At 53.2% G+C, this 22,601-nt stretch overlaps 3 protein-coding genes and 1 long non-coding RNA gene across 5 annotated transcripts; 2 read left to right on the top strand and 2 right to left on the bottom strand.

The window, feature by feature from the left end:
* Positions 1-229: 229 nt before the first annotated feature.
* Positions 230-8,237, bottom strand: ZBTB48 (zinc finger and BTB domain containing 48). Its single transcript, XM_067311269.1, has 10 exons — positions 7,753-8,237; positions 7,340-7,614; positions 5,793-5,904; positions 4,881-4,973; positions 4,226-4,312; positions 3,586-3,740; positions 2,810-2,946; positions 2,166-2,330; positions 1,558-1,646; positions 230-963 (listed from the first exon to the last, which is right to left on the bottom strand). Exons 1-10 carry the CDS (start codon positions 8,230-8,232, stop codon positions 667-669), a joined length of 1,890 nt encoding a protein of 629 aa, XP_067167370.1. The 5' UTR covers positions 8,233-8,237; the 3' UTR covers positions 230-666.
* A 152-nt stretch (positions 8,238-8,389) lies between these two features.
* TAS1R1 (taste 1 receptor member 1) lies at positions 8,390-14,421 on the bottom strand. The gene is made up of 6 exons (XM_067311027.1): positions 14,203-14,421; positions 13,154-13,460; positions 11,915-12,688; positions 11,141-11,353; positions 10,570-10,690; positions 8,390-9,367 (listed from the first exon to the last, which is right to left on the bottom strand). The coding sequence occupies exons 1-6, from the start codon at positions 14,355-14,357 to the stop codon at positions 8,436-8,438; spliced, it is 2,502 nt and encodes an 833-aa protein (XP_067167128.1). The 5' UTR covers positions 14,358-14,421; the 3' UTR covers positions 8,390-8,435.
* On the top strand, positions 9,340-11,134 carry LOC136994239 (uncharacterized). Its single transcript, XR_010886399.1, has 2 exons — positions 9,340-9,424; positions 10,583-11,134. It is a non-coding gene; the product is annotated as an uncharacterized lncRNA (long non-coding RNA).
* A 78-nt stretch (positions 14,422-14,499) lies between the features above and the next one.
* NOL9 (nucleolar protein 9) lies at positions 14,500-21,722 on the top strand. Of its 2 annotated transcripts, XM_067310998.1 has the most exons (12): positions 14,500-14,706; positions 14,792-15,017; positions 15,206-15,333; positions 15,512-15,650; positions 16,241-16,337; positions 17,079-17,176; positions 18,115-18,276; positions 18,461-18,749; positions 19,536-19,647; positions 19,961-20,138; positions 20,930-21,063; positions 21,387-21,722. In XM_067310998.1, the coding sequence occupies exons 1-12, from the start codon at positions 14,500-14,502 to the stop codon at positions 21,513-21,515; spliced, it is 1,899 nt and encodes a 632-aa protein (XP_067167099.1). In that variant the 3' UTR covers positions 21,516-21,722. The 2 variants fall into 2 exon arrangements, with proteins under 2 accessions (XP_067167099.1, XP_067167100.1); XM_067310999.1 differs by lacking the exon at positions 20,930-21,063 and having other exon boundaries at positions 21,387-21,475.
* Positions 21,723-22,601: the final 879 nt, after the last annotated feature.

A 22,601-nucleotide genomic window follows, 5' to 3' on the forward strand; every position in this document is an offset into this window, starting at 1 on the left:
AAGGACCTTAGAGAACCACCCGATTCCTTGAGAGAATGATAATGTGTTTTCTGTTAAATAGCGGCTAAATTACTTCAGCCATGAGAAAATATGGAACAGCAGCACACCTTTAATCTAGTAGAGAAATGGTAATAAGTAGCAAAAGCTTGCCAAAGTAGAAAGAAGGCACAAATTTAATTGAGGCAGTAAGCCTTTCAGCAAGCAATTAAGGAAGAGGGCAGAGTCGCACTGTCTTCTGGAAAGTATGCTTTAATCACAAGTTCCCAGACTCAAATTTAGAGCTAACTGAGCAAAGTAAGAACTAGCAATCTGAAAAAAATCAGAGGTAATCCATCCATCCCTTCTGGTCACAGATGACAGCTTACTTGAAAGCAATTCACAGTATTACATATATGGAGTCATCAAACACATCCAGTCTCATACAATGTACATACATTTAGCTTAAATCGTAATTCTTAGTAGCTTTGTAATTGTTTCTTCATTTGATACCTGATTATAACTTCATTAGAAACTTTCCCTGCAACCTGATCTTTGTACAGGAGGAGAGACAGTGGCTCGCTGCAACTCAAAGCTTCTGAGGGCCGAAAAGAACGAGCATAGCAGAGAGTCATTCCAGCCTAACGCTTTATTGTGTTTTGGTAGGAAGGATGTGTACAAAGAGTCACGTTATGTTTCACAGTCTTCAGGAATTGTTGTTGTTATTATAAGCGATTGTTCGATAACATCCGCTGTAGAGAAGTTCTCATTTGAACAGAGTCTCTGCACAGGGATCTCCTCGGCCAGGGAGCCGTGGGACAGGGACTCCACGATGACCTCGGCCGAGCCCACCTCCAGCTCCTGGGGCGGCTGCAGCGCCACCACCACGGCCTTCTCGTCCTCGATGATCAGGTTTCGCAGCTTCCGCTGCCGCGGATTGTAGTTCTCAACCCGGTCGTGAATCTCCATGTGGCGCCTCAAGTGAGCCTTTAAAAGGAAGAGCAATGACAGACTCCCGCTGGCCTAAAGCTCAGAGTTTTTTACTGAGGGGAAAAAGGAAGAGTTAGACGGCGATACTCGTGTGTAGGACTAGCAGAAGAGCAGGTGCCCCCGAGGAAGGCTCCCCGGAGCGACCTCTGACAAGAAGCTGGTAACTCACTTCCTTGGCTCAAAAGCAGGTATGTGGTGGTACAGCTGAGTGCAGTGAGAGGCAGAGCCAACGTGGCCCATGAAAAGAAGGTCCCCCAGGTTTAAGGCGCCTGATGGGGCACCTTGCCTTTCTAAAGGGGGAAGCAAGTGTCTCACGCGCACAAGGGAAAGGATGGCCTGCCCGCCTGAGCTGGGGTCTTGATTTAGCACTGCACCTTCCTACTCTTCGGGCACTGCCTGAAGCCCTGCGAGCACCTGCCTCCCCCTTACGTGGGCTATGCGTTTTCAGTCCCAAAGAAATATGCTGGTTTACGGAGCGGAATCTGCTTGCTTCAGCATCGCAGGTGAGCAACACTTCAGCTGTTTAACCGGTTACGCAATGCAGACATGCAGTGTATTGCTAATTCCGGAGGCATCTGTGAAAAGTCATACCTGTCGCGTAAACTTGTAGCCACATTCAGTGCATTCAAACTTCCTCACTCCCTTGTGTCTGCGAACGTGGACACGCAGCTGTTCAACAGCTGAGAAGAGAAGTTAGAAACTAGAAACCATTCAAGACAGCATTATCAACAGAGCACTGCAGCTAAACAGCTGTGGGCCCAAGCTATAATAAGCATTACTGGGGCAGGGATATATGCATAGTGCTGCTATTCCAAGGCACTGAAAAGGAGGTGTTTTTTTTTCCCCAGTTATGCTAAAGCCTGGAACTTATCCATTTTAAAAACTGTTCTGTCTTTCCTCACCACCTCACTACTCCCCTCTCAGAAGTGAGAATCTGGTCAGCTCTGTATCAGAAACAGACATAAGCACTGGTGGGAGAGATGTTCAAGAAGTCAGCTGAGACAGGGAAACAGTAGCTACGCTTCAGCTGTGCGTGAAAATGCTGCTTTCAGTGGATACGGACATTTGTCATACTGTGACAGAGGCAAACAATCCCCCCGGGAAGGCAACAGCACAGCGACCGCTAATGAGCAGAGAGCGGGCATCAGGGCTCCCTGTTCCTGCTCAGGACGCAGCAGCGTTGCTGCGCTGGCTGTTACCTTTGAATGTTTTCCCACAGATCTGGCAGAAGTGGGGCCTCCCTTCTTGATGTCTGCTCGCGATGTGCCTCAGGAGGGGCCCTTTCTCCGTGAACCTCTGGTCACAGAACTCGCAGCTGAAGGGGCGCTCCCCGGTGTGCGTCCGGTTGTGCTTGTCCAGGCTTGCTGCCGTGAACGGGGGGAGAGAGCGCGCGCGCTGTGGTCAGCTGTGCACTGAGTGCCCCTGCCCAGGTACGTACGATGCTGCAGTTAAGACTGCGCGTGCACGGTGCGGTCAGCCTGTCGCAGGCTAGCTGTAAATGTTACAAGCAGGAGCCTGCTGGTCTAAGCTAACCGTTATCGGGGAAAGGCATGAATTTCTTCCCTTTCTGTGCTACGCAGTAACAGAAAGAAAGGGAACGCTCTTTCTTGAGGAAATATTGCGTGCTTTGCTCCACAGGGGAGGCAGGTAAGGAAACTGTTTTTTCAGTACAGCCAATTTCTGAAGGTCCTGGCTACCAGTGGGGGAAGAGCGGCTCTGGCTATTCTGAGCATGGCGCTCTGCCTGCTCAGCACTACTGGCGCCGACAGGCCTCAAGGGGAGGCTGCCGTCGCGGGGTGGGACAGGGGCCGCAGTGACGCAGCTCTGCGTGCCCAGGGGATACCTTGCGTCCTGAAAGTCTTGCCGCAGAGGTGACACTGGAAAGGCTTCTCGCCGGTGTGCGTGCGCAGGTGCATGTTGAGGTTGGCTTTCTGGGTGAAGGCGTGATGGCAGAACTCGCAAACGTAGGGCCGCTCATTTCTGAGGACAGGGAGAACATGTCTGATTCCTCCTGGACAGTTCCCAGTCAAAGAACTGTTTTTCCTTTCATCTCTGCGCTTGTGAATTGCAGTCCCTAAAGTTAGCGGTTACCATCGTTCTAAAGTCCTTTCATTAAATCCTACTTCTAACCCCTCTCAAGCCAAAGTATTGGCCTGCAAATGCTATTCTGCAGCTGCAGGCTCCCCTAGGCTCAGAGCTGGAGCCTCCTGCCCCTTGGGTGTTCTGACCAGCCCAGGAAACAGAACACATGAGTATGGAGAGCAGCTGCTGACATACGCTCATGACTTCGAGAACATTAATAACCTAGCCAGGAAAGCGGCTCGCGAGCTTCTCGGTCATCGCCATCGTTATTAAGGTTACACGTTCAGATGAGGTGCAGAGAGTATGGACTTCCTTTGGAAGACAGAAAAGCAGAACTAAGTGTTGGCCCTTCACCATATTTCTGATAGGACTTTGGGCCTAACACTGCAAGAAAAGCTGGAGAGAGGCAAGAACCGCCTAATTCATCTTGCAGATGCTGCAGAAGGCTCCCTGCAACCCATCCAGCAGGGCCCTTTGGGGAAGGAAGTGCAGCCAAGAGTAAGGATGACATGTGGGATGGAACGGATTGCGTCATACCTGTGCTTAGCCTTGATGTGCATCTGCAAGCCGTTGCGACTTGAGGCTCTGTGCCCGCACTCTTCACAGACAAACAGCTTCTCTCCCCGGTGCTTGAACGCCTCATGCAGGCGCAGCTCTGTCCGAGACAGAAAGCACTTGGAGCAGGTCGAGCACTGCAAGGCCACAGGAGAGGTCGGGGTTAGGCCGCTCGCCTGGGCACGCTTCACCACGCGCACGAGAACAAAGCGTGGCTCGGGCCAGGCTGCCGGCAGAGCGCTCTGCTCCAGGCGAGGACGGCGGGCAGCGCCGCCACCCAGCGCAAAGCGCACCACGCAACAGGAATCTCAGTTTGTTCCTGCTCTTCTAGGGACATCCCCGCAGCTGACTGCTGCGGCACACCCAGCTCCGAGAGATGAGACAGCCTGACGAAAAGGAGCTGCTCCTCGGTATTTGGGTCCATTAGAAAAACAGGATGGCTGCTCCTTTACCCAAAAAACTCTTTCCAGTAGCTCTTCAGCACTCTGTGACTCCCTGCCCCACTTAACGGAGCCAGAAAGGACAGTGGCCACTGTTCCCTAGGCCAGACATCAGCACAAGGACAATTCTCTCAAAATACCAGCTCCGCTCACCCCGCTTTGCGCGAGCCAGCTCTCCTTACCGCGTGTGGTTTTGGTGCACCATGTAACTTTATCATATGACTCTGCAGGTCTTTCTTCTGCATGAACTGCTGCGCACAGGAGGAGCACTGAAATACATGAGAAAAGAGTCAGCTTCCAGCCACCCCCAGAACAGCAGTTTTGACACAATTAGAAGACCGATGGCAGGCTTGTGCCTCAGGCAGAGCGCGTTGTTCTGGTGCAGAACGCAAATCCCTGGTGAGGGCATGGGCGCCTGCAAAGCCGAGCCACAGGAAAAACCGCCAGGTCTTGGTGCATCCCTGGAACACGTTCTGGTTCATTCATGGAGGGAGCACCCCTTGGCAGGGAGCGCAGCGCTGCAGGAGACAACTGACGGGAGATAAGGGGAAGGAACTGCTGCGATTAGCTCAAGGATACAAGGTAAAGGCAGGCGTTACGAAGGAAAGAAGCCGTGCCCGCACGAAGCCGTGGGTTATGGCCCACAGAAGCACGGACGTGCTGTGCCAGCCGAGCCATCTTGAGTCAGCACCACAAGGCAAGGATGCGACCCCAGCACAGCACCCGCTGGGCAGCACCAGGCTCTCCCCGGAATAGAAAGGCATGTTTGCTCGGACACCCCCTCCTTCAGCGCCTAGCAGCTATTCATAGGGATGCTCAACGGCAGGCGGTGCTGACCTTATACGGCATTTCCCCCGTGTGCGACACCATGTGCAGCCGCAATTCCATTCGCCTCTTAAATACCTCTTGGCAGACAGAACACGTGAAAACCTGCAAGAAAGGGGAAGGCATCAGCTTCTGCAGAAGCAAGAAAATAAGGAAGTCGGGAGCTAGCCCAGCCATTTCCATCAGTGCTTGGCATTCAAGAGCACTGGAATTTGTTTAGAGTGTTTAACCAGTGGCTGCAGAAATCTGGATCTTTTACGATGCAGAGTATTCTCACATGCTCAAGAATCTCAGAACGGTGCAAATTGGACAGCAGCCCAGCACCAATGTGCCATGAGCAAAAGCCGCTGCTACGCTCATCCCGAGCGGACTGTCACCAGACTCCATGGGAATCCCACCTTCAATAGACGTGCTGTATGGTAGGGATAGGGTCTTTTTTTTGTTCAGTAGCCAGCAGTGATTGGGATTGCGGCTGGAAAGAGGCTCGACTTCACTTCCTGCAGAAAGGCAGGAACACACAAAGCGCCTGTCGCTTGTTTGTCAGCAACAGCCTTGGCCTGCTGTGAACAGCCGCCTTTTGCCAGAAGACTTGCGATCCACATGCTCCCTTCGTAACAGCACAAATTGGTGCAGGACAGGGGGTCGTATCTGTCCCCTGAACACAAAGAAACACACCATTTTCTGGGACAAACTCCTTAATTTTCACAACAGTGCATTTTTCAGCGTCTCACTGTATTTGGACACACTGCAGCGATCCCCAAAGCCGAGCCGCCCTAGACAGGCTGCTCCGACAGTGGTGGGTGAGCAGTGAGCGCAGCAGCCGGCACGGGCAGGGCGCCCGCCCGAGCTGCCCGCAGCGATGAACCGCACCTGCGCCCTCTCCTGCCCCCCGCTTTAGGCACTGGCTGCTGCTCCCCGAAGTACCTGCTCAGATCGGTTCATGCAATTTCTAGCTTCGTGTTCCAGCAGATTCTCTTTTCTAAAATAACATTTACCACATTTGGAACATTCAAATGGCTTTTCTCCAGTGTGTTTCCTGCAAGGAATACAAACAAAGAGCATCCATTACTGCCAGTCTAATAGCAGAGATCCACTTCCTAGGCCCGGGTTGAGAAGCTGCTCGCCTAAAAGGATCTCAAGTTACGCTCACGGGGCCTGTCGCATCACATCCTTCACGTGCATCCTTCAATGAGGAGACTGGCAGGAAACCCATTTCTTTCCAGTTAATCCCACATGCCCTGTGGCTTGAGCCTTCGCTAACTGCCTCTTACTAGGCTCCAGCCTATTTCGGTGTTTAAAGCAGCTGCTTGAGAAACACTGTTCATTTTGAAAAAGCTGCTTGGTTATGGGGAGAGGGAAGGACAATGAAGCTTTATGAACTCCCACAGAGTCAGTATTTGCACAGCCATTTCCAGGGGCTGGGAGGCATCTTCTGAAAGCCTCCTTTAATGCCAGCTGTGCTGATTCCACGGCATCTGAAAGCATCGGCACATCGAAGTGCTCTCAGACCGCTCTGGTCCACGTTCCCAGAGCGCAGCTGGGCTTGCGGTGCCCACTGCTCTCCACTAACATGCTGAATTGTGAAGCCTCAGACAACTGCAGTTGTGGTTTGCCCTTTACAGATAAATCTGGAGCTTGCGCCTTTCACTGCAAGCATGGACAACACCCATTCTGGTCTCAGTTATTAACACTGAAGCTCCACACAGCGCCCTGCTTGTTGCTCACACGGTTGTGGGCTTAATTCCCTCACTGCACGTGCTATCTGGAAAGCTAGGAAGTTCAGAGAGCTCGACGCGTGGCTCTTGCCCAAAGCCCCAAGAGCTGGCAGCTCCTCCACGCTTCAACGCCATCAGTCTGCAGCCACCGTGCCCCCAAAAGAGCCTCTAAGCACCCTCATCCAGCGCTTTCTGAGGGGTGCTGGCACTAAGGCCGGTCTCAAACCCAGGTGAGCAGAAGCCTGAGACGGTTTTCGCGGCTCTCGGATCCATTTTGGACACCTGTAAATCCCACCCAGGTCAAGGACTGGAGCGTTCATCCCCACAGCGGCAACCAAGTGTCTCAGCGGGTGCTGAGGAGCTGCACCTCAAAACCAGCGGGCGCAGGCTGGTTCAGGGGACCTCACCTTCAGCCCCAGCAGAAATCGAGGCTTTTAAATCAGCCGGCTGCAAAGAGGAACGTTTACCCAAACCACCCGCAAAAAAGCACACGGGAACTGGCAGACACGGTGCCCAGGAGCGCTGTGCTGAGCGTCTCACCCTGAACAGCTACGTCCAGGTCAGAGCCTCCCGCGGCAGGGGCTGCGAGGCAGAGCCCGCTCGCTTCCGGCTCCCGACTGCAAGCCCGAGCTCGGAAACGAGCCCAAGCTCGGTTACACAGCGTTACGGCTCGGCACGACACAGCCTCGAGGGAAGCTGATCGTGGCGCAAGTCCCTACGAACAAAAGGTACAGGAATAAAAATCAGAACGTTTACCTGTTGTGTACTTTTAGATAATATTTGCTGAGGAACGTTTTATGACATGTGGGGCATTCAACCGGCACAGCTGTACCTTTTCTGTTCCCCGGCGTCCCAGCCTCCGGCAGTTCCGGCTTCCCTGCCGTCTCAGAACTGCCGGGCTTTTTCCCCGAGTTTGGTTTCTTTTTGGTCCTCAGGGGCTTCTTCTCGGGAACGTAGTCGGCGTCGCTGTCCCCCTGCCCGGCGTCGCCTGCCGCCGCATCCGGGGGCGGGCGGGCGGCCTGCGCGGCCCCCTATGAGGGAACAGGCCGGCGTCACCGCACCTCCCCCGGGCCCGGGCCCGGGCCCCGGGGTGGCCGGCCCGCGCCCCCAGCCCCCTCCCGCGGCCCGCAGCCGCCGCCCCGCGCCGGGCCCGGCCCCCGCTCACGCACCGCCTGGCCGCCGCCGTCGCCGTCCCCGGGGGCGCCGGCGGGCTCCGGGGGCGCCGCGGCGGGGACGCCGTGGCGGGGGCGGCGGGGCCGGCGGGGGCCGCCCGCGGCGGCGGCGGCGGCGGCGGGGCGGAAGGCGCGGCAGAGCGCCACGGCGTCGGGCACGCCGAGCTGCTCGGCGGCGGCCAGCAAGCGGGTGCGGTTGTGCGCCGTGAGCGCCAGGCGGCCGGTGTAGAAGAAGTCGAGCAGCAGCTGGAAGGTGTCGGCCAGGCCCTCGGGCAGCGCCACGCGCCCGCCGCCGCCGCCGCGCGCGCGGAAGAAGCGCGAGCAGCTGGCCAGCACCGGCCAGTGGGCGCGGAACTCGCGCCCGCCCACGCCCAGCGTCGCGTCGCAGAACTGCCCCGCCGCGCGCTGCCGGTTCAGCTCCCGCAGCACGCGCACGCTGTGCTGCGCTGCCGCCGCCGCCGCCGCCGGGCCCGCCATGGCGCCGCCGCCGCTACCGGGCCCCGCGCCCTGCCGCCGCCGCCGCCGCCATCTTGCGGGCGCGCCGGATGTGACGCGACGCCACCGCGCCGCCGGGGGCGCGCCGGATGTGACGCAGAGCCAGCTCGCCGGATGTGACGTGGGGCCGGCTCGCCGGCGGTGATGGCGGCGGCCGGGGCGCCCCGGGCCCGGCGGCGGCGGCGTCAGGGCGGCGCTCGGCGGCGCGTGTAGCGCTGGATGGACATCTGGAAGTGCGCGGCCGTGTTGAGCTCGGGGCGGAAGAGGACGACGTAGGCCTTGGGCAGGAAGTAGCCGCCCAGGAGGGCGGCGAGGGCGCAGAGCATGTTGAGCGCGCCCGCGGCCACCAGCGGCCGGCCCGGGTGGGAGCCGTAGGCCGTGAGCACGCAGGCGGAGCAGGCGAAGTGCAGCAGCAGGCTGAGCGTGACGCACTTGGCCTCGTTGTAGTTCTCGGGCAGGTCCCTGCCCAGGTAGCTGACGGCGAAGCAGCAGGCACTGAGCAGCACGTTGTAGACGACCGTGGCGGTCGCGCTCTGCGAGCTGTCCTGCGAGCACTCCAGCACGACCTGCTCCGCGGACGCGCCGTAGTTCCTCCTGGGGACGGAGGGGCTGGCGCTCACCGCGAGCAGGCACAGCGCTGCCTGCACTGCCGTGCTGCCGCCGATGAACAGCGCGGGCCCCCTGTGCCGCGTCCAGGCCTCGTAGAGGGCAGGCCACTTCCTGTTCAGCTTGAAGATGCAGACGATCTGGAAGGAGCGCGTCGTGATACACGAGAGCAGAACGGTGAAGCTGATGGAGAACAGCGGCAGCCTCACCAGGCACGTGAGCCGGGTGGGCTCGCCGAAGTAGCAGAAGAGGCTGCTGCAGGCGCAGGCCAGAGCGCCCAGCATGACGAAGCACATCTTTCCGCCTGCTGACTTCACCACCGGGGTGGAGATGTTCAGCGCAAAGACAACGGCCAGCCCTGCCACGAGCAGCATGAGGAGGGCGATGGGAGTCAGCAGGGCCCAGGAGATGGGGTCGGCCCAGGACAGGAAATCAACAGTCCGGTTGAAGCAAGCTTCGCTCCTTGCTGGAGCCCACTCATCTCTCCCACAGGGCTGGCAGGCGTAGAGGTCTGCAGAGGACACGAGCCCAGGCAGGAGCTGAGGCGCCTCGTACGCCATGGACCCAGGTAAGAGATCTGCTGCCTGGAGCGCCACCCCTCCCACCGCCCGTGGGCTCCAGCTAGGACTGCCTGCTCCTCAGGCCCTGCTCCTTCGGCTTGGGCACCTCCAAGCCTTCGGTGGTGGTGGGGCTCCTTTTCCAAAACACAGTCCGCTGCTTGGGGTGAAAGGCAGCAAACCCAGGAGTTAAGGTGCGCAGCTCTGCATGCCCATAGCAGCGCTGTGGCAGGCTGTGGAAGGGGACTGAAGGGGGGAGCTCTGGCTGGGGCCGGAGCTTTGGGGCTTACAGCTGAACGGGCCGAGGTCCAGGCCAGGAGGGGAAGTTGCCTCCAGCAGTAGCCAGAGGCCTGCAAAGACTGGCAAGTGTCTGCAGCAGCTCTGCTTCTGTAGGCTGTGATATGGCTATGGGAAAAGTAACACCGACCAGGCGTGTTCGGAGACCGCCTGCGGAAGTTCCCTGTGCCTGCTGTTACCCAAAGCTGGCCGTTTTGTCCTCGCTCAGTGGAAGGGCAGACTGAGGCAGCCACGTGGCAAGGGGCACCTGCTGGCAATAGGTTTAGAGCTGTGGCTAGGGTGCCTGAGACGAGACAATCTTGCTGCCAGTCCCAGGCACGGCACATTTCCATATGCCCCAAGGACTCGGGAACTGCTAGCGACCACACGATGCGGAAGGACTCGTTGCCATCGGGGGGACAAAGGCAGCATGGGGCTGAATTTCCCTTCCAGGGGATGTGGTGCAGGAAGCAGCTGTCAGGGCAGATCCTGGCCCCAGGAGAAAGCAGCAGAGCACACCAGGAAGGGGGCTCTGCGGGCACCGCCTCGGCTGGTCATTTGACTGTGGAACCATCTATTAGCAGCTTCACCCAGCCGAGCGCCGGGCCCAGGCTGTGGTCAGGCACAGGGGGTGGTTTTTGCATACCCACAAGCATTTAAATGGAGAAGTCAGACTGACCTGCATTTAGGTGAACTCAAATATATTTACTCATCATAGCGAGGAAAAGGCAATGAGAGGGGAGGAGACAGCTGCTGCGGCTGGGTGCAGGGCAGAGGGTAAGACAGAAGCAGGGAGCAGACAGAACAGGGAGGAAAGGTGCAGGCAGGGGAGCGGAGCAGCAAGGAAAGGGGTGGGGGAAGCCGTTCAGGATTTACTGACCCGTTCTGTTCAGGAAGGTTCCTGCCGGACAGGCCACGCAGCTGAAGCAGCACCTGTGGCGGCCGTGCTGCAGCCTCTTCTCGCCTGCCTGACAGGCCTGGGAGCACACGGAGACGGGAGCCTGTTGGGAGCACAGCAACGATGAGGCGCGCAGAGGCCGAGCCTCTGCGGCGGCGCAAACAGGGTGGGCGGTAGGACGGGTGAAGCTGAGCGCGAGGCCTAGCCCTGGCAGCGTTTGGGAAGCTTGCTGCCCTCAATTTCAGGATAGACCCTGGGCAGTGGCTGAGAGCCTTCTCCTTTTTTTCCCCCAGAGGTGCTGGTGGGAAAATGAGATTGTTTAAAAGTAAAGATAAAAGCAGGACTTGGGAGCCTTTTAGGCTCATGTACCCTGCTTATATTTTGGATTTTGGTGAAAGTTGCCAGTGGTGGGAACATGGAGATTCTCCCACCCCCACACTGCTGCTTTCTGCCCTCAGATTTGTCCTGTTGTGGGAAAGCACCAAAGAACTCATGTGGGAATGCAGCTGGCTTTACCATGAGCAATAAATGTGATTTGGATGCAGAACAGTACCTGGTTATCTTTTGTGTGCCATAGGATTTTGTCCTGGTCAATACTCAGCCTGTCAGGGTTTACACTGAAAGATCCAACTACATCAGAAGACCAGCCTGGGCCTCTCCAATTCCACATAATGATGTCGTAGCCTTTAAGAATGTCCCCGTTGGCATCAAAAGAGATCTGGTTCTCGTGCAGGCTGAAGTTTACCTGCCTGATTTTTTCTAGGAGCTGCAAAACAAAGGAGTAAGAGAAAAGCCCTTCATGATGACAAGACTCCCACTGAGAGCCTTGTCTCAGGTGGGAGAGGTGCTAGGGGTCCCCTTTTCTGCTGATGTCTCCTCTCAAATTCCTCATCAGCTAGCGTATGCCCAGCTGCAGAAAATCTCTTCCAGGTTTCTGCAAGGGGCTAGTGGTAGAGGAATGGAAGTGACCCAGAATGCAGGCCTGGATCCCTCCAGGCTGCTTGGACTGTGATGGGCAGCTGAAACCCACAAGGCAGCTGCTGCGCAGACAGAGACTCACACAGTTGGAGACATCAGTTAAGGGGAAGCCCTTGAGAGAAGGCCTGCACTGATCCGCATGGCCAGAGGCTGAGACTTATAACCTGGAGCAGTGTGGAGGACTCAGTTTTGAACGCTGTAATAGTGCCCTAGCTGCCAAAACAGCCTTTCTTCTGCTTGGAAATGATTCTCTGAGGGGGATTGAAAACTCCTGCACACGAGGGGTACCACTTTGTGGGGAAAATCCATACCATAAAAGGAAGAAGGTTTTTCCTTGTGTTGCTCTTACCTGCCAGGGATAGACTCTGTCTTTGCTGCATGCTCCTGAGGCACAGCCCAGCAGGTTGTGGAGACCATGGGCTACAGCGTACACAGCTGTGTACACGCTGTAGGAGGCTTTAGTGTCATACTCATCAGGGGCAGTGGTGAGCAAGCGGCATCCTGTACAGCCCTGGGTGCAGTTCAGCTGGGTGCTCTCTCTGCTGCTCCCACCATTTCCCCCGCCTGCCCCTGTGCTGCTGGCACTTTCCTCTGCGCTTTTCCAAGGTTCAGAATGTTTCAGTATCATGGACTCAGTCTGCTTGATCGACATCCCAATCACAGAGCCGATATTCTGGATGCCAGGCACGTGCCAGACTGTTTGGGCTAAAGACCAATCTTCAGTGCCCACCCACACCATGCCCGTGATATTCTCCTGGACCACCACTTCAAAGAAAGGGCGGGCAATTTGTTTGCTGGAGAAGACAATGGTGACATTGACCCTGATATCCATGAGGATTCTGACCATGTGGTGGAGCTCCGGGCTGCTGGCATCCTTGTTGGAGGGGATGATGCCTCGGTAGGCGATGCAGATGTCGTGCGCGCTCAGCAGCTCGTGGAGGGCCTCTAATCCACTCCTGCCATAGGTGTTGTCACTGCCCAGCAGAGCAACCCAAGTCCACCTGAACCTTTGCAGCAGCAGTACAATCGCCTTCACCTGCTGCCTATCGCTGGGAATAGTGCGCAAGAACGAGGGGTACAACCGCTTCAGGCTCAGTGTTTCCACGGAGGCTTCATAACTAATCTGCAAAGGGAGTCGGGAGAAGGGAGTTACCCAGCCTGAGCAGTGACAACCGAGGCGGGCGCTGGTGCTATGCAACGGTGCCCAAGGAGGAAATGGCACGAGTAGGTCTCTTGACGAGAATTAGAGCTGGGGAGGTGGCAGACTCGAAGGCAATTGCTCCTTTGTGAGCTGCTGCAAGAGAGATCTTTGAAGGACAGCCAGCTAGGCATGATTCCTGCCTGTCAGCTAAAAGCTTGGGATGAGATCCTAGGCAATGCTGCCAGACCAAAGCTGGTGCCAGGTACTACAGAGGAGCAGGGGCCCAGAGGCTGCGTTTCCAGCCAACAGTTTGGATCCTTCATCTGCCTGCTCCTCAACTCCAAGCCCCCTCTCCTCTCAAACGATTAGTCCTCAAGAGCTCTTTTTTTTTGCCATAGACACCCCTTTGCAACACGCTCGTTCCTGCCGCGGGGGAGCAGAGCTTACCTCTGGTATAAGGAAGACACTCAGGATAGCTGCTGTGGTGAGGGCCAGTTTAGTGCTGTCGGGCCCAATGACAGCCACAGCCCTGGACTCGTAGTGCCGGAAGGTACGGAGCATCTCAATGCTGTGCTGCCCTTTCTGGGCAAGGACACGCAGTGTTGCGTGTATGTTGGCAGACTCCGAACACGTGTCATAAATGTCGTAGCCCAAGGTGACGTTGGGGAGGAGGGTGCTGGAGTTGTTTATCTCCTCCACAGTGAACCTCATGGTCTGGACCAGGTGGTAGCCGTGGCTCCGGAAGGCACTAGCGCTGCACAAACACACATGCGTTGCCAGGGGTAAACTGAAAGACGTGCAGGGGCTTTGCAAGGTCTTGGAAATGCCTGCTGGAGCAGTGCTGATGGATTCCCCCAGGCCCGGAATCAGGGAGCAAACGGACACACTACGTATTTCAAGCCAATTGCTCCACTTTGCTTTGCTGTGCCTTACTCTGCCCACCTGTGCAGGGGCTTAAAGTGCTCAGAAGGGAGAACTGGGGAACATGATTGCGTGGTATAAAGCGACATGCCATTACTACTGCAGCTATACAACACCGCTCTCCTATTCAGTTAAAACTCCTGGTCACTCTCGTTCCCCTGCCCTCTCCCAGGGTGACGCCAGCTTTTCCCCCCTCCGCCCACCCAGCCCGCGGGGCTTCGAGGGCAAAGAAACCGGCTGCCCCTCAGTGGCTGGGAGCCCCCGGGGCAGAGGCGGGAGCCGTGGTGGTGCGGGGCTGCGCTGCAGAGGGGACCCGCGCTCGCACGGGGATCCTGCCGCAGCCCAGGGGTCTGCCGCGGCCCCAGGGACCCTGCCACGGCCCCAGGGGGTCCTGTCAGGGCCCCATGGACCCCGTCACAGCCCCTGTCATGACCCCGGGGACCCTCTCATGGCCTCGGGGGCTCCTGTCACGGCCCCATCGCGGCCCCGGGGTCGCTGTCACAGCCCTGTCACGGCCCTGGGGACCCTGTCACGGCGCCAGGGACCCTGTCACGGCCCCGTCACGGCGCACTCACTCGTCGCAGGCGTCCACCTGCGGGCGGGCGGCGGCCCGCGGCGGCAGGCTGTGGATCTGGAAGAGCCCGGCGATAGTGTAGTCGCCGTCCCTGGCGAAGGCGGCGGCGCGGGCGCAGAGGCAGAAGCAGAGGCAGAGCACAGCGGGCGGCGGCATGGCGGCGGCGCGGCGGGGCGGGGGCGCCGGCGGCGCCTCTTAGCGGCCGCCATTTGCATGGGGCGGGGCGGGGCCGCGGCGCTCTCGCGAGAGGCGGTGGAGGAGGAGGGCGAGGAGGAGGAGGAGGGGGGCTGAGGCGGCCATGCCCGCGCGGCGCGGCCCGCCGGCCCGCCGCCCGCGCCGGCCCCCCCCGCGCCCCGCCGCGGCCCGCGGGGGGCGGGCGGAGGCCGCCTGGCGCGAGTTCGCCGCCTCTTTCGTCCGCGCCGGCATGGTGCCGCCGGCCGAGGCGGGCCTCACGGCGGTGGAGGCGGCCGAAGGCGCCGCCGTGCTGCTCCTGGCGCCGCAGCAGGTAGGCACCGCCGGGCCGCGGGCACCGCCGCCGCCTCCTCTTCCTCCTCCTCCTCCTCCTCCTCCTCACGGCTGTCTCCTCGCAGGCGCTGACGTTCACCGGGAAATGCCGCCTCACCTGCCTCTACGGCGCCGTGCGCGTCCTGGGCTTCGCCATCGCCTCGCACCAGCCGGGCCAGCAGCTCTTCTCGCCGCCCACCCACTGCGCCCTCGCCCTGGAGGCGCTGCCCGCCGAGGCCCAGCCCGTCGCCGACCTCCGCCAGCTCCGCGCCGCCGCCCGCGCCGCCATGCGGGCGCACCGCGTCCGCCGCCGTGAGTGGGCACCGCGGCTGGGGGTGGGAGGGCTGCAAACTCCCGCGGGGCGCGGCGGCCATTTGGGGTGCGGCCGCCATTTGGCGCGCGCGGCGCGGCGGCCATTTGGGGTGCGGCCGCCATTTGGCGTGTGGCGCGGCGCGGCCGCCAAATGGCGCGCGGTGAAGGCGGCGTTTTTCGCCTTGCAGAGGCGCGGCTGAAGGTGATGGCGCGGTTCTCGCCGCAGTGCGCCGTGGTGCTGCTGGAGCACCTGGACACGCCGGTGACCCGGTTCCTGCTGAGCCACCCGCCGCTCTCCCGCCTCTTCGAGCCCCAGGTGAGCCGCGGCGTCACGCCGCCTGCCCCGACCCGGGCTCCGCCTCGTCGCTCCGGGTCCGTCCCCAAAATCAGCGTCCCGCAGAGTCAAAAAATGCGCGGGAGTCCCATCAACACCTAGCACCCACCCTTGTGTGACCTTACACACGCCGCTTAAGCGTTTCTCCACCGATTCCTAGAAAAAGGAAGAGCCGAACTTTGCGCCCGAAGACGCGGTTCTGGCGTCCGTTGGCATTGTCAAGTGTAGCCCTGAACGAGGCCTGCTGGTGTCGGAGAGCATGTTCTCGGCCCTGGAGGAGCTGGTCCAAGCGTGTTGTGGTGAGCGCTGTTTGCTGGTGCAATTGGCTGTTTGGGTTGTGTTAGTAGTCTAGAGAAAGGCTCCTCATGAATTGTAATTAGGGAGACAGGCCCCTTGTGGAAAGGCTTGTTTGGGGGTCGTGCTCTTCTCTAAATAGTGCGAGTCTTGGAGCTCTTTCATCATCTTGAGTGGTTTGTGCCTCTGCTGCTAGAGAGGTAGTTCACTGGTGTGGGGCACTTTCCGATTTGACATCAGAATTCTCGTTTTGCTCTTGTTTGTGGTGGGTAGAAAAAAATGCCCCCTCGTCTATCCAGCAACATATAAAATGTCGTGAGCAATTAGAACTCATAAATTTGGATTTTTGTGCTAGAGCTGGCTTTTTCTTTTAGGAGCCTTTTTTATTTTTGGTGGTACACTTTGACACCCTTTTCTCTTTGAAGGATTTTTTCTTTTCTTTTTTATTAGAATGCTCACATCCCAAGTAGAACACTTAGTGGGTTTTTTTTCTGTTCTTTTTTCATTTTCTGTTTCTGTCTCAAATACATGTAAGCAGGGGACATCAAAGTAACTTATGGTACTGGTCCGTTTCAGAGTATGTTTGTCTTTCCAGCGGAAGATGAAGGTGTCCCTGTGATTATGGTGTGTGGTCCGAAAAGCGTTGGGAAGTCAACATTTAACAGATACCTAATTAACCTGTTACTGAATCAGTGAGTCTTTTCACTTTCTCTAGTTTTAAGTACTGCATGTGATTTAGGGTAAGGAAAAAAGAAAAACCTGACTGCCAGGATTCTCAAAGTTACCTTTGGAAGTTGAATATTTAAAAATAAATAAATAAAATAAAATTAGGAATTCCTGCTTCAGGTTTCTTCCAGAAAAGCTAGCTACTTAAATATTTCTATTGAACTGCTACTAATTTGATGTCTTGGAGTACATGAACTACTTGGACATCAAGTAGTTAGGGTTCAGTAAGGAATGGGGAGTCATACCATTTAAAAAATGTATACAGAAAGTTGTTACAACTTGTTAGGGTCTTTCAAGTTTCCTGCACAACAAGATGTGGAAACTTGTTCTCTTAATCATTACTTGCCTAAAATAAAGCTTTTATAAATCTCTCATAGTCGGTCTTGAAGTGTCCTGTTAGCATGGGATAGGTGGTGTGCCGCTTAGTACTGCCTCTGGTTATCATTCTAGCCTCTCTTCTCACGGATGGAATAGTACGGAGCTGTTTTAATAGCATAAGCATATAGCATGTGATCTGAAATGTGGTGTAGATGAGTCCTGTGAATTCTTCACTTGCCTGATCATACTATTTGTTCAAGTGGTAGTTTGTATTTTGAGAATTTAATTTTGATGACCTTGAACAAAATTAGATTGTGCTTCTGATACTTTGCAAGTTGTGCCCTTTTTCTTTTTAGTAGGAACTAATACATTGGCTTCTTTTATTGCAGCCTTCCCTCTGTTGAGTATCTGGAATGTGATATAGGTCAAACCGAATTTACACCGCCTGGGTGTGTGTCTTTAACTAACGTAACAGAGCCATTTCTTGGTACGTATTTTGCTGTTTTCTGCTATTGCTGAAAACTGGTTTCATTCTCAGAAGGTGCTTTCTGAGCAGAATCTGTACTTTGGGAGAACTTGCCACGTCTGTCACAGGCACATAAAAAGAATAAAAGAAAAGCTGTAAAAGTTTCCTTGCTAGGGGCCTCTAAGCTTTCTGTGAAAGTCTTGTTAAGTAACGTGCAGTTATTCTCCTGGGTTGTTTCTTTTCGTTTTAGAGAGAGGAGAAAATACTTGTTTAGGAGCAGGTTGTGGCAGGCAAAAGCAGATTGCCAGCTTTCAGATTTGTAGGGTCTCTTTGGGAAAATGTTTCTCTTTCTTTATTATCTGTAGAAGCAGGTCTAATACAAGATAAAAGTAGCTTGAGAAATATGAAGCAGATTTGTATAAGTTGGGGCCTGTTGTTCTGAGCACAAGAAAACTATAACCAGAGAAACTGCTAGTATTTTTGGTCTTGCAGATCACCAGTGGTTTTGGGTGCTTTTCTAAAAAGGATAGCACCAGACTGGTTTACTTCCTGGATAGTCTGTCACAGCGAGTAGAAGTTAATGTTTTCAGAACTAAATTCGATCTTGTGCAATGTATCACTCATTGTAGTTCAGGATGTTTCTTCTTTATGTGCTTCTGCTAGTCCTAGTCCTCTACGCTCTGTACTAGAAGATAGTTCCTGAGTTTTAAAAACTCACAAACGTGAAAACAGATTTTTTCTTTTCTTTTTTTAAAAACAAACTGGCACAGAGTTGTGCAAGAGAGACAAAAAGCTTCTTCACAGGTGCTGACTGCAGAAGAATGACTCTTAGCATATTACAAACAAACAAAAGAAACCCTTGAGTTTATTTCAGAAGAGATTGCATGTACATGCTGTAGGGATGGGAGTTTCGCTTTGAATTACTGAAACTACCAAAGGTTTGCTGTTCACTTTTTCAGGTCCGCCATTCACTCATCAGCGAATGCCACGTAAGATGGTGTTTTATGGACAGTCCAGTTGTGAGCAGGACTCTGAAAGATACGTTGATGTAGTGAAGTACGTGTTTAACTCCTACAAGAAGGAAGTGCCTTTAGTTATCAACACCATGGGCTGGGTGAAAGGTAAACAGCATAAACCTCTTAAAAGATGATGCAGAATGACTGCTGTGATCTGTACCACCACACTTTCTAGGTCTGGAACTAGAAAATACAGCTTACTCCACGTGAGCCGATATTACTGTTCTGTAATCGGTGTTAGGGCTTGTTTACACAGTAGCAGCAATCATGTTCCCTTTGCTTCCTAAAGGTGATGGGTTGCTGCTTCTGACCGATATCATTCGGCTGCTGTCACCCAGTCACGTTGTTCAGATGGATGTGTATGACTGGAAAGCTATGGCTCCGCTGACCCCAGAGCATGTTCATCTTGCTCCTGGCCTGTATACTAAAGGCAAACAGCAACCCAAATGCAAGCAGATGGATGCAAGCGGAGCGGAGGACTGGAAGCCCCCTGAAGGGGAGAAAGACGCGTCGGCTCCCGAATATAAATTGCTGTATGTTCATCCAGAATTCCCTCGAGCGGGAGTTGCAGGTGAAGCGTAAGTAGAAAGTTAGTGCTATGTGGTGGATAATGAGCTTAATAAAAACATTCTTAGTCCTGACAGTAAATGCATAATAGAGAGCTTTCTCTTTGCTTTGGCCTTCAGGGCCCTATTACATCATTCAGAGTTGATTAGTTTATTTAGTGTCTTGTGTTAGGGTGGGGAGGAACAATAAACAACTCCTCGAAAACAAACAAAACGAAAAAAACAAGCAAAAACCCCAAACAAACAAGCCTGTTTCTAGTGTCTGCTGTCAGTTACTTAAGTCTACCCTGGGCTTGGCTTCCGCTTGCAGTCGCTGAATGTTAATGCCTTTTTTTTTTCTCCCTCTCTCTCTCTCATTCCCTCTCTCACTAATAAGTTCCTTACCCATTTCTTGCAGACCTAGATGGTGATTGCTATCTCTTAGTTTCTTTCATACTTCAAGTCAGTCTGTGTTGTTTATATCTCTGAAGTGCATATTTTTCTGGACCTTGAATCTTTCTTGCCTATTTTAAGTATTATGCTCTGTCTTGCAGCTGACTAATTGAAAGATGCGTCAGCATCATGGTCGGAGAAGGGAGGCAATATCTAATAAGAGACTTTTTTTTAACTACTTTGTTTATTAATGCCTTTTTGAAACTGAAATAATACCCTAAGCCCTGTGTTCCTTTAGAGTTAATAAGAGCATAGTTCTAAGTTTTCTTCAGTGTGGGAAGATTTAAAAATTAAACTGGTATGAAATAGCGGCTGATATTGTTGTATACATTGCCTTTTCTTGATTTCTTGTGATTATTTTTCCAGCCGGGTACACAGCAGTGTCTTACGTGACATGGCAATACTGGGTTACCTTGGTCAGCTGCAACCCCCAGACATAGGATCGGTACTTCCGCTACATAGTCTTGTGCCGTATCAGGTAAATTGAGGTTTTTGAAAGACTTGGGACTGTTGCAGGGAGGCTGGCTTTTAGTAATTTAGAGTTCTGCTTGTACTGCAAATGTTTTGTGGAACTATAGGGGGAAAACACCTCTGTAAACTAAAAGGAAAAAGAAAAAAGGAAAAAAACCCTTCAGTGCATTTAAGAGATTTTTGCTGAGGTGTCAATGTGGCATAGTGTCTTTCTACCCATGTGGGTTGGGAGCTCTCAGGTTTTGTGTGCTTAGCATTGTCTCTGAAAAACCGAACTAAATTGATGTTGAGCTAATGGTATGCAGGTTTTTTTCCCTTAGGTACCTTTTAATGCTGTTGCACTCAGGGTTATTCACACTGATGTTGCTCCTACCAACATCATGTATGCCGTGAATGCCAGCTGGGTCGGGCTCTGCAGGATACCTGACGAAGTCAGGTCCCAAACTGATGGACCAGTCTTGTTGACACAGACACCGGTCTGCGATTGCCTTGGCTTTGGTGAGTGACTCCTAGAAACATTCCCACGTGTCATATTCTGACAGGTATATTGCAGAATGACAGAATTACCGATTGTCTCTTTCAAAGGCAACTGAAAAAGTAGGATTAGGTAAAAGAATAAGTGTACACTGCTTCAAAAATGTATTATCTTCCATTATAATCTGTGCTTGGAGTCCTTTGTTTTCCACTAACGTGTGGTAACAGCTATGGGGAATGTCACTGAGCAGTGGTTTTTTTGTAGCTTGTTTTCTCACTTGCTCTTTGGTAACTTGACAGATTACTCACTTTTTGGAGTTATGTTTTCAAAAATAGGTTCTGAATGATTCACGTGAAAATCCTTCAGTTGCCAGAGAGACTTAAATTCTTATTTCACATGCAGAGAAAAACAATTTCCTTTCTCTGAACAGAGCTGGAACAATAGCGTTTGTGGCCTCAAACTTGCAAAGGGATCTCTGAGTACTAATCTCAGTTTTCTTTGCAGAAGACTGGATTTAATATTACAGTCCTGATTTTATGAGCTCAGTATTGAGCTCCTTGAAGCTTCTGTAGGAGCATGTAGCTATAAACAGGGATTTATAGCAATTTGAGAAACTAGCTGTTTTTAATCTATGCTGAAGTGCTGGAACATCAGGATATGGAAATGCAGGTTTTTCTCAAGAAAGATGTTTGGAGAATCCCGTTCTTAGTTCTGGAAGAACCATCTATTCAAAGAGCTTCCACTGTGTGCAGCAGCTGTACAAGTCTGAAGTAATTCAGAGGATTTAAGACTGAACTTTGCATATATTTTCAAGGAATTGTCCGAGGGGTTGAGATGGAGAAGAAGCTTTATCATATTCTGACACCAGTACCTCCTGAGAACCTAAGACTGGTGAACTGTCTGCTGCTTGGAAATATCGCTGTTCCAAATTGTATTCTTGTGAGCCAGGTAAGAGCTGCATAGGAAGTAGGTGGAAGCTGTTTGAGGTTAGCCTGGCTGTATATAAATAGGCTTGTGTGTGTTCGGAGGCTTCTGGGCATTAACAGGTGGTTATCCTACTAGGAATTGTCCTTAATGCATAAAAATAACTGAGGGGATATTGTTTTCAGTTTCAGGGATATCAGTTTTCAGCTATCAGTGGGGGTTGTTCAGTGACACCTTAACTGCTTTTCACCTGCAGACTTTTTCAGTCTGTTTAGAGGAAAGAGAGAATGTGTTCTAGCTGAAGACTTAATTTCCTGAATTTGTTTCTCTGTTCGTGTTTTTTCCAGCAAGGATTTGAGGGAGAGATACCTTATGTCACATCGGAATATAATTACAGCATCTTGGGATCTGGGAAGCTGAAAAAGAAGAAGCATTTCAAGAGAAGGGAGTACACGTTCCCGTGTGATTTCACTTAAAGACTTTGAGAGCTTGAATTACAGCATTTGTTTTATGGAGTCTTGCGAGAGCTAGGTATATTCACAGAAGCCCCAGATACTGTGGAGCTCTGCGTGACCCTGAACAAGTGTCCAGTGTGGATATTACAACATGTCCATTTTTATTGTTGTTCTTTTATATTTGCAATATGTATTTTGGTGTTTTGTAATAAATATCTATTAAAAATATTGGTTTGGTATGAATTTTTTTTTCTAAGCCTATACTGACTGAGGCATTGCTAATGGAACTTGGGAATAGTTACTGAAAGCTCCTTCTTTCTTAAAGAGCAAGTTAGTAGTGTGAAGTGATTCCTTCTCCTGTTTAAATTTTAGCCTTTAGTTCACTCTATATTCAGAAAACTATCCAGTGTGCTGTGTGTGTGTGAGAGAGAAACCAAATCTCTCTGTTACTCATGATTTTTGGTCAGAAATTGCACAGATCATTCTTTCCCTGAATCTATAACTAACTTGCATCTTTCTTTGAGAATTTCACTGTGGGTTTTTCTGTTTGCTTAATTTTATATAACTATTTTAGAAAATCCTTTTTCTGGTAACTGAATGTGGCCACTGGAGGGAGTCAGCCACTCACCAGAAGTTCTCTCCTGAATTGTTACAGCTAAACTCGGCACCCGTTAAACTGGGCCACAGAGGCTGTTGTGATGGTGCAGTAGAAAATGCCGATGTTGGCAGAAATGACCGATGAAGTGCGTCTGCGTTTGCCCAGCGCTCAGACGGCGGCCTGGGCTGCTCTAACCTGGCCTACGTGGCCAGTGCGGAAGTGGGGCACAGCTGGCAGCAGGCAGCAGCAGAATCCTTCTACGTGATGCCTTGAGAAAATGGCTCTTAACATAGTGGTTGAAACCAGAGGTTGTGCTCCAATTCTAACTTGTACCCAGATGTTGAAATGAAGAGGTGTGTGTGTCTCTGGGAACCCCTCAAAGGGGAGGCCTGCCACCTCACGCGGCACTCAAGCTATTGTTTTTTTGGGTTTTCTTTCTTTTTTTTTTTTTCCCTATGCTTCTGCCTTGTTCTAGCTCTATGTACCCTATTTTTATTGTTTAAACTCAA

Source organism: Apteryx mantelli, chromosome 26, assembly GCF_036417845.1.
Source record: "Apteryx mantelli isolate bAptMan1 chromosome 26, bAptMan1.hap1, whole genome shotgun sequence".
Lineage (NCBI taxonomy): Eukaryota > Metazoa > Chordata > Aves > Apterygiformes > Apterygidae > Apteryx > Apteryx mantelli.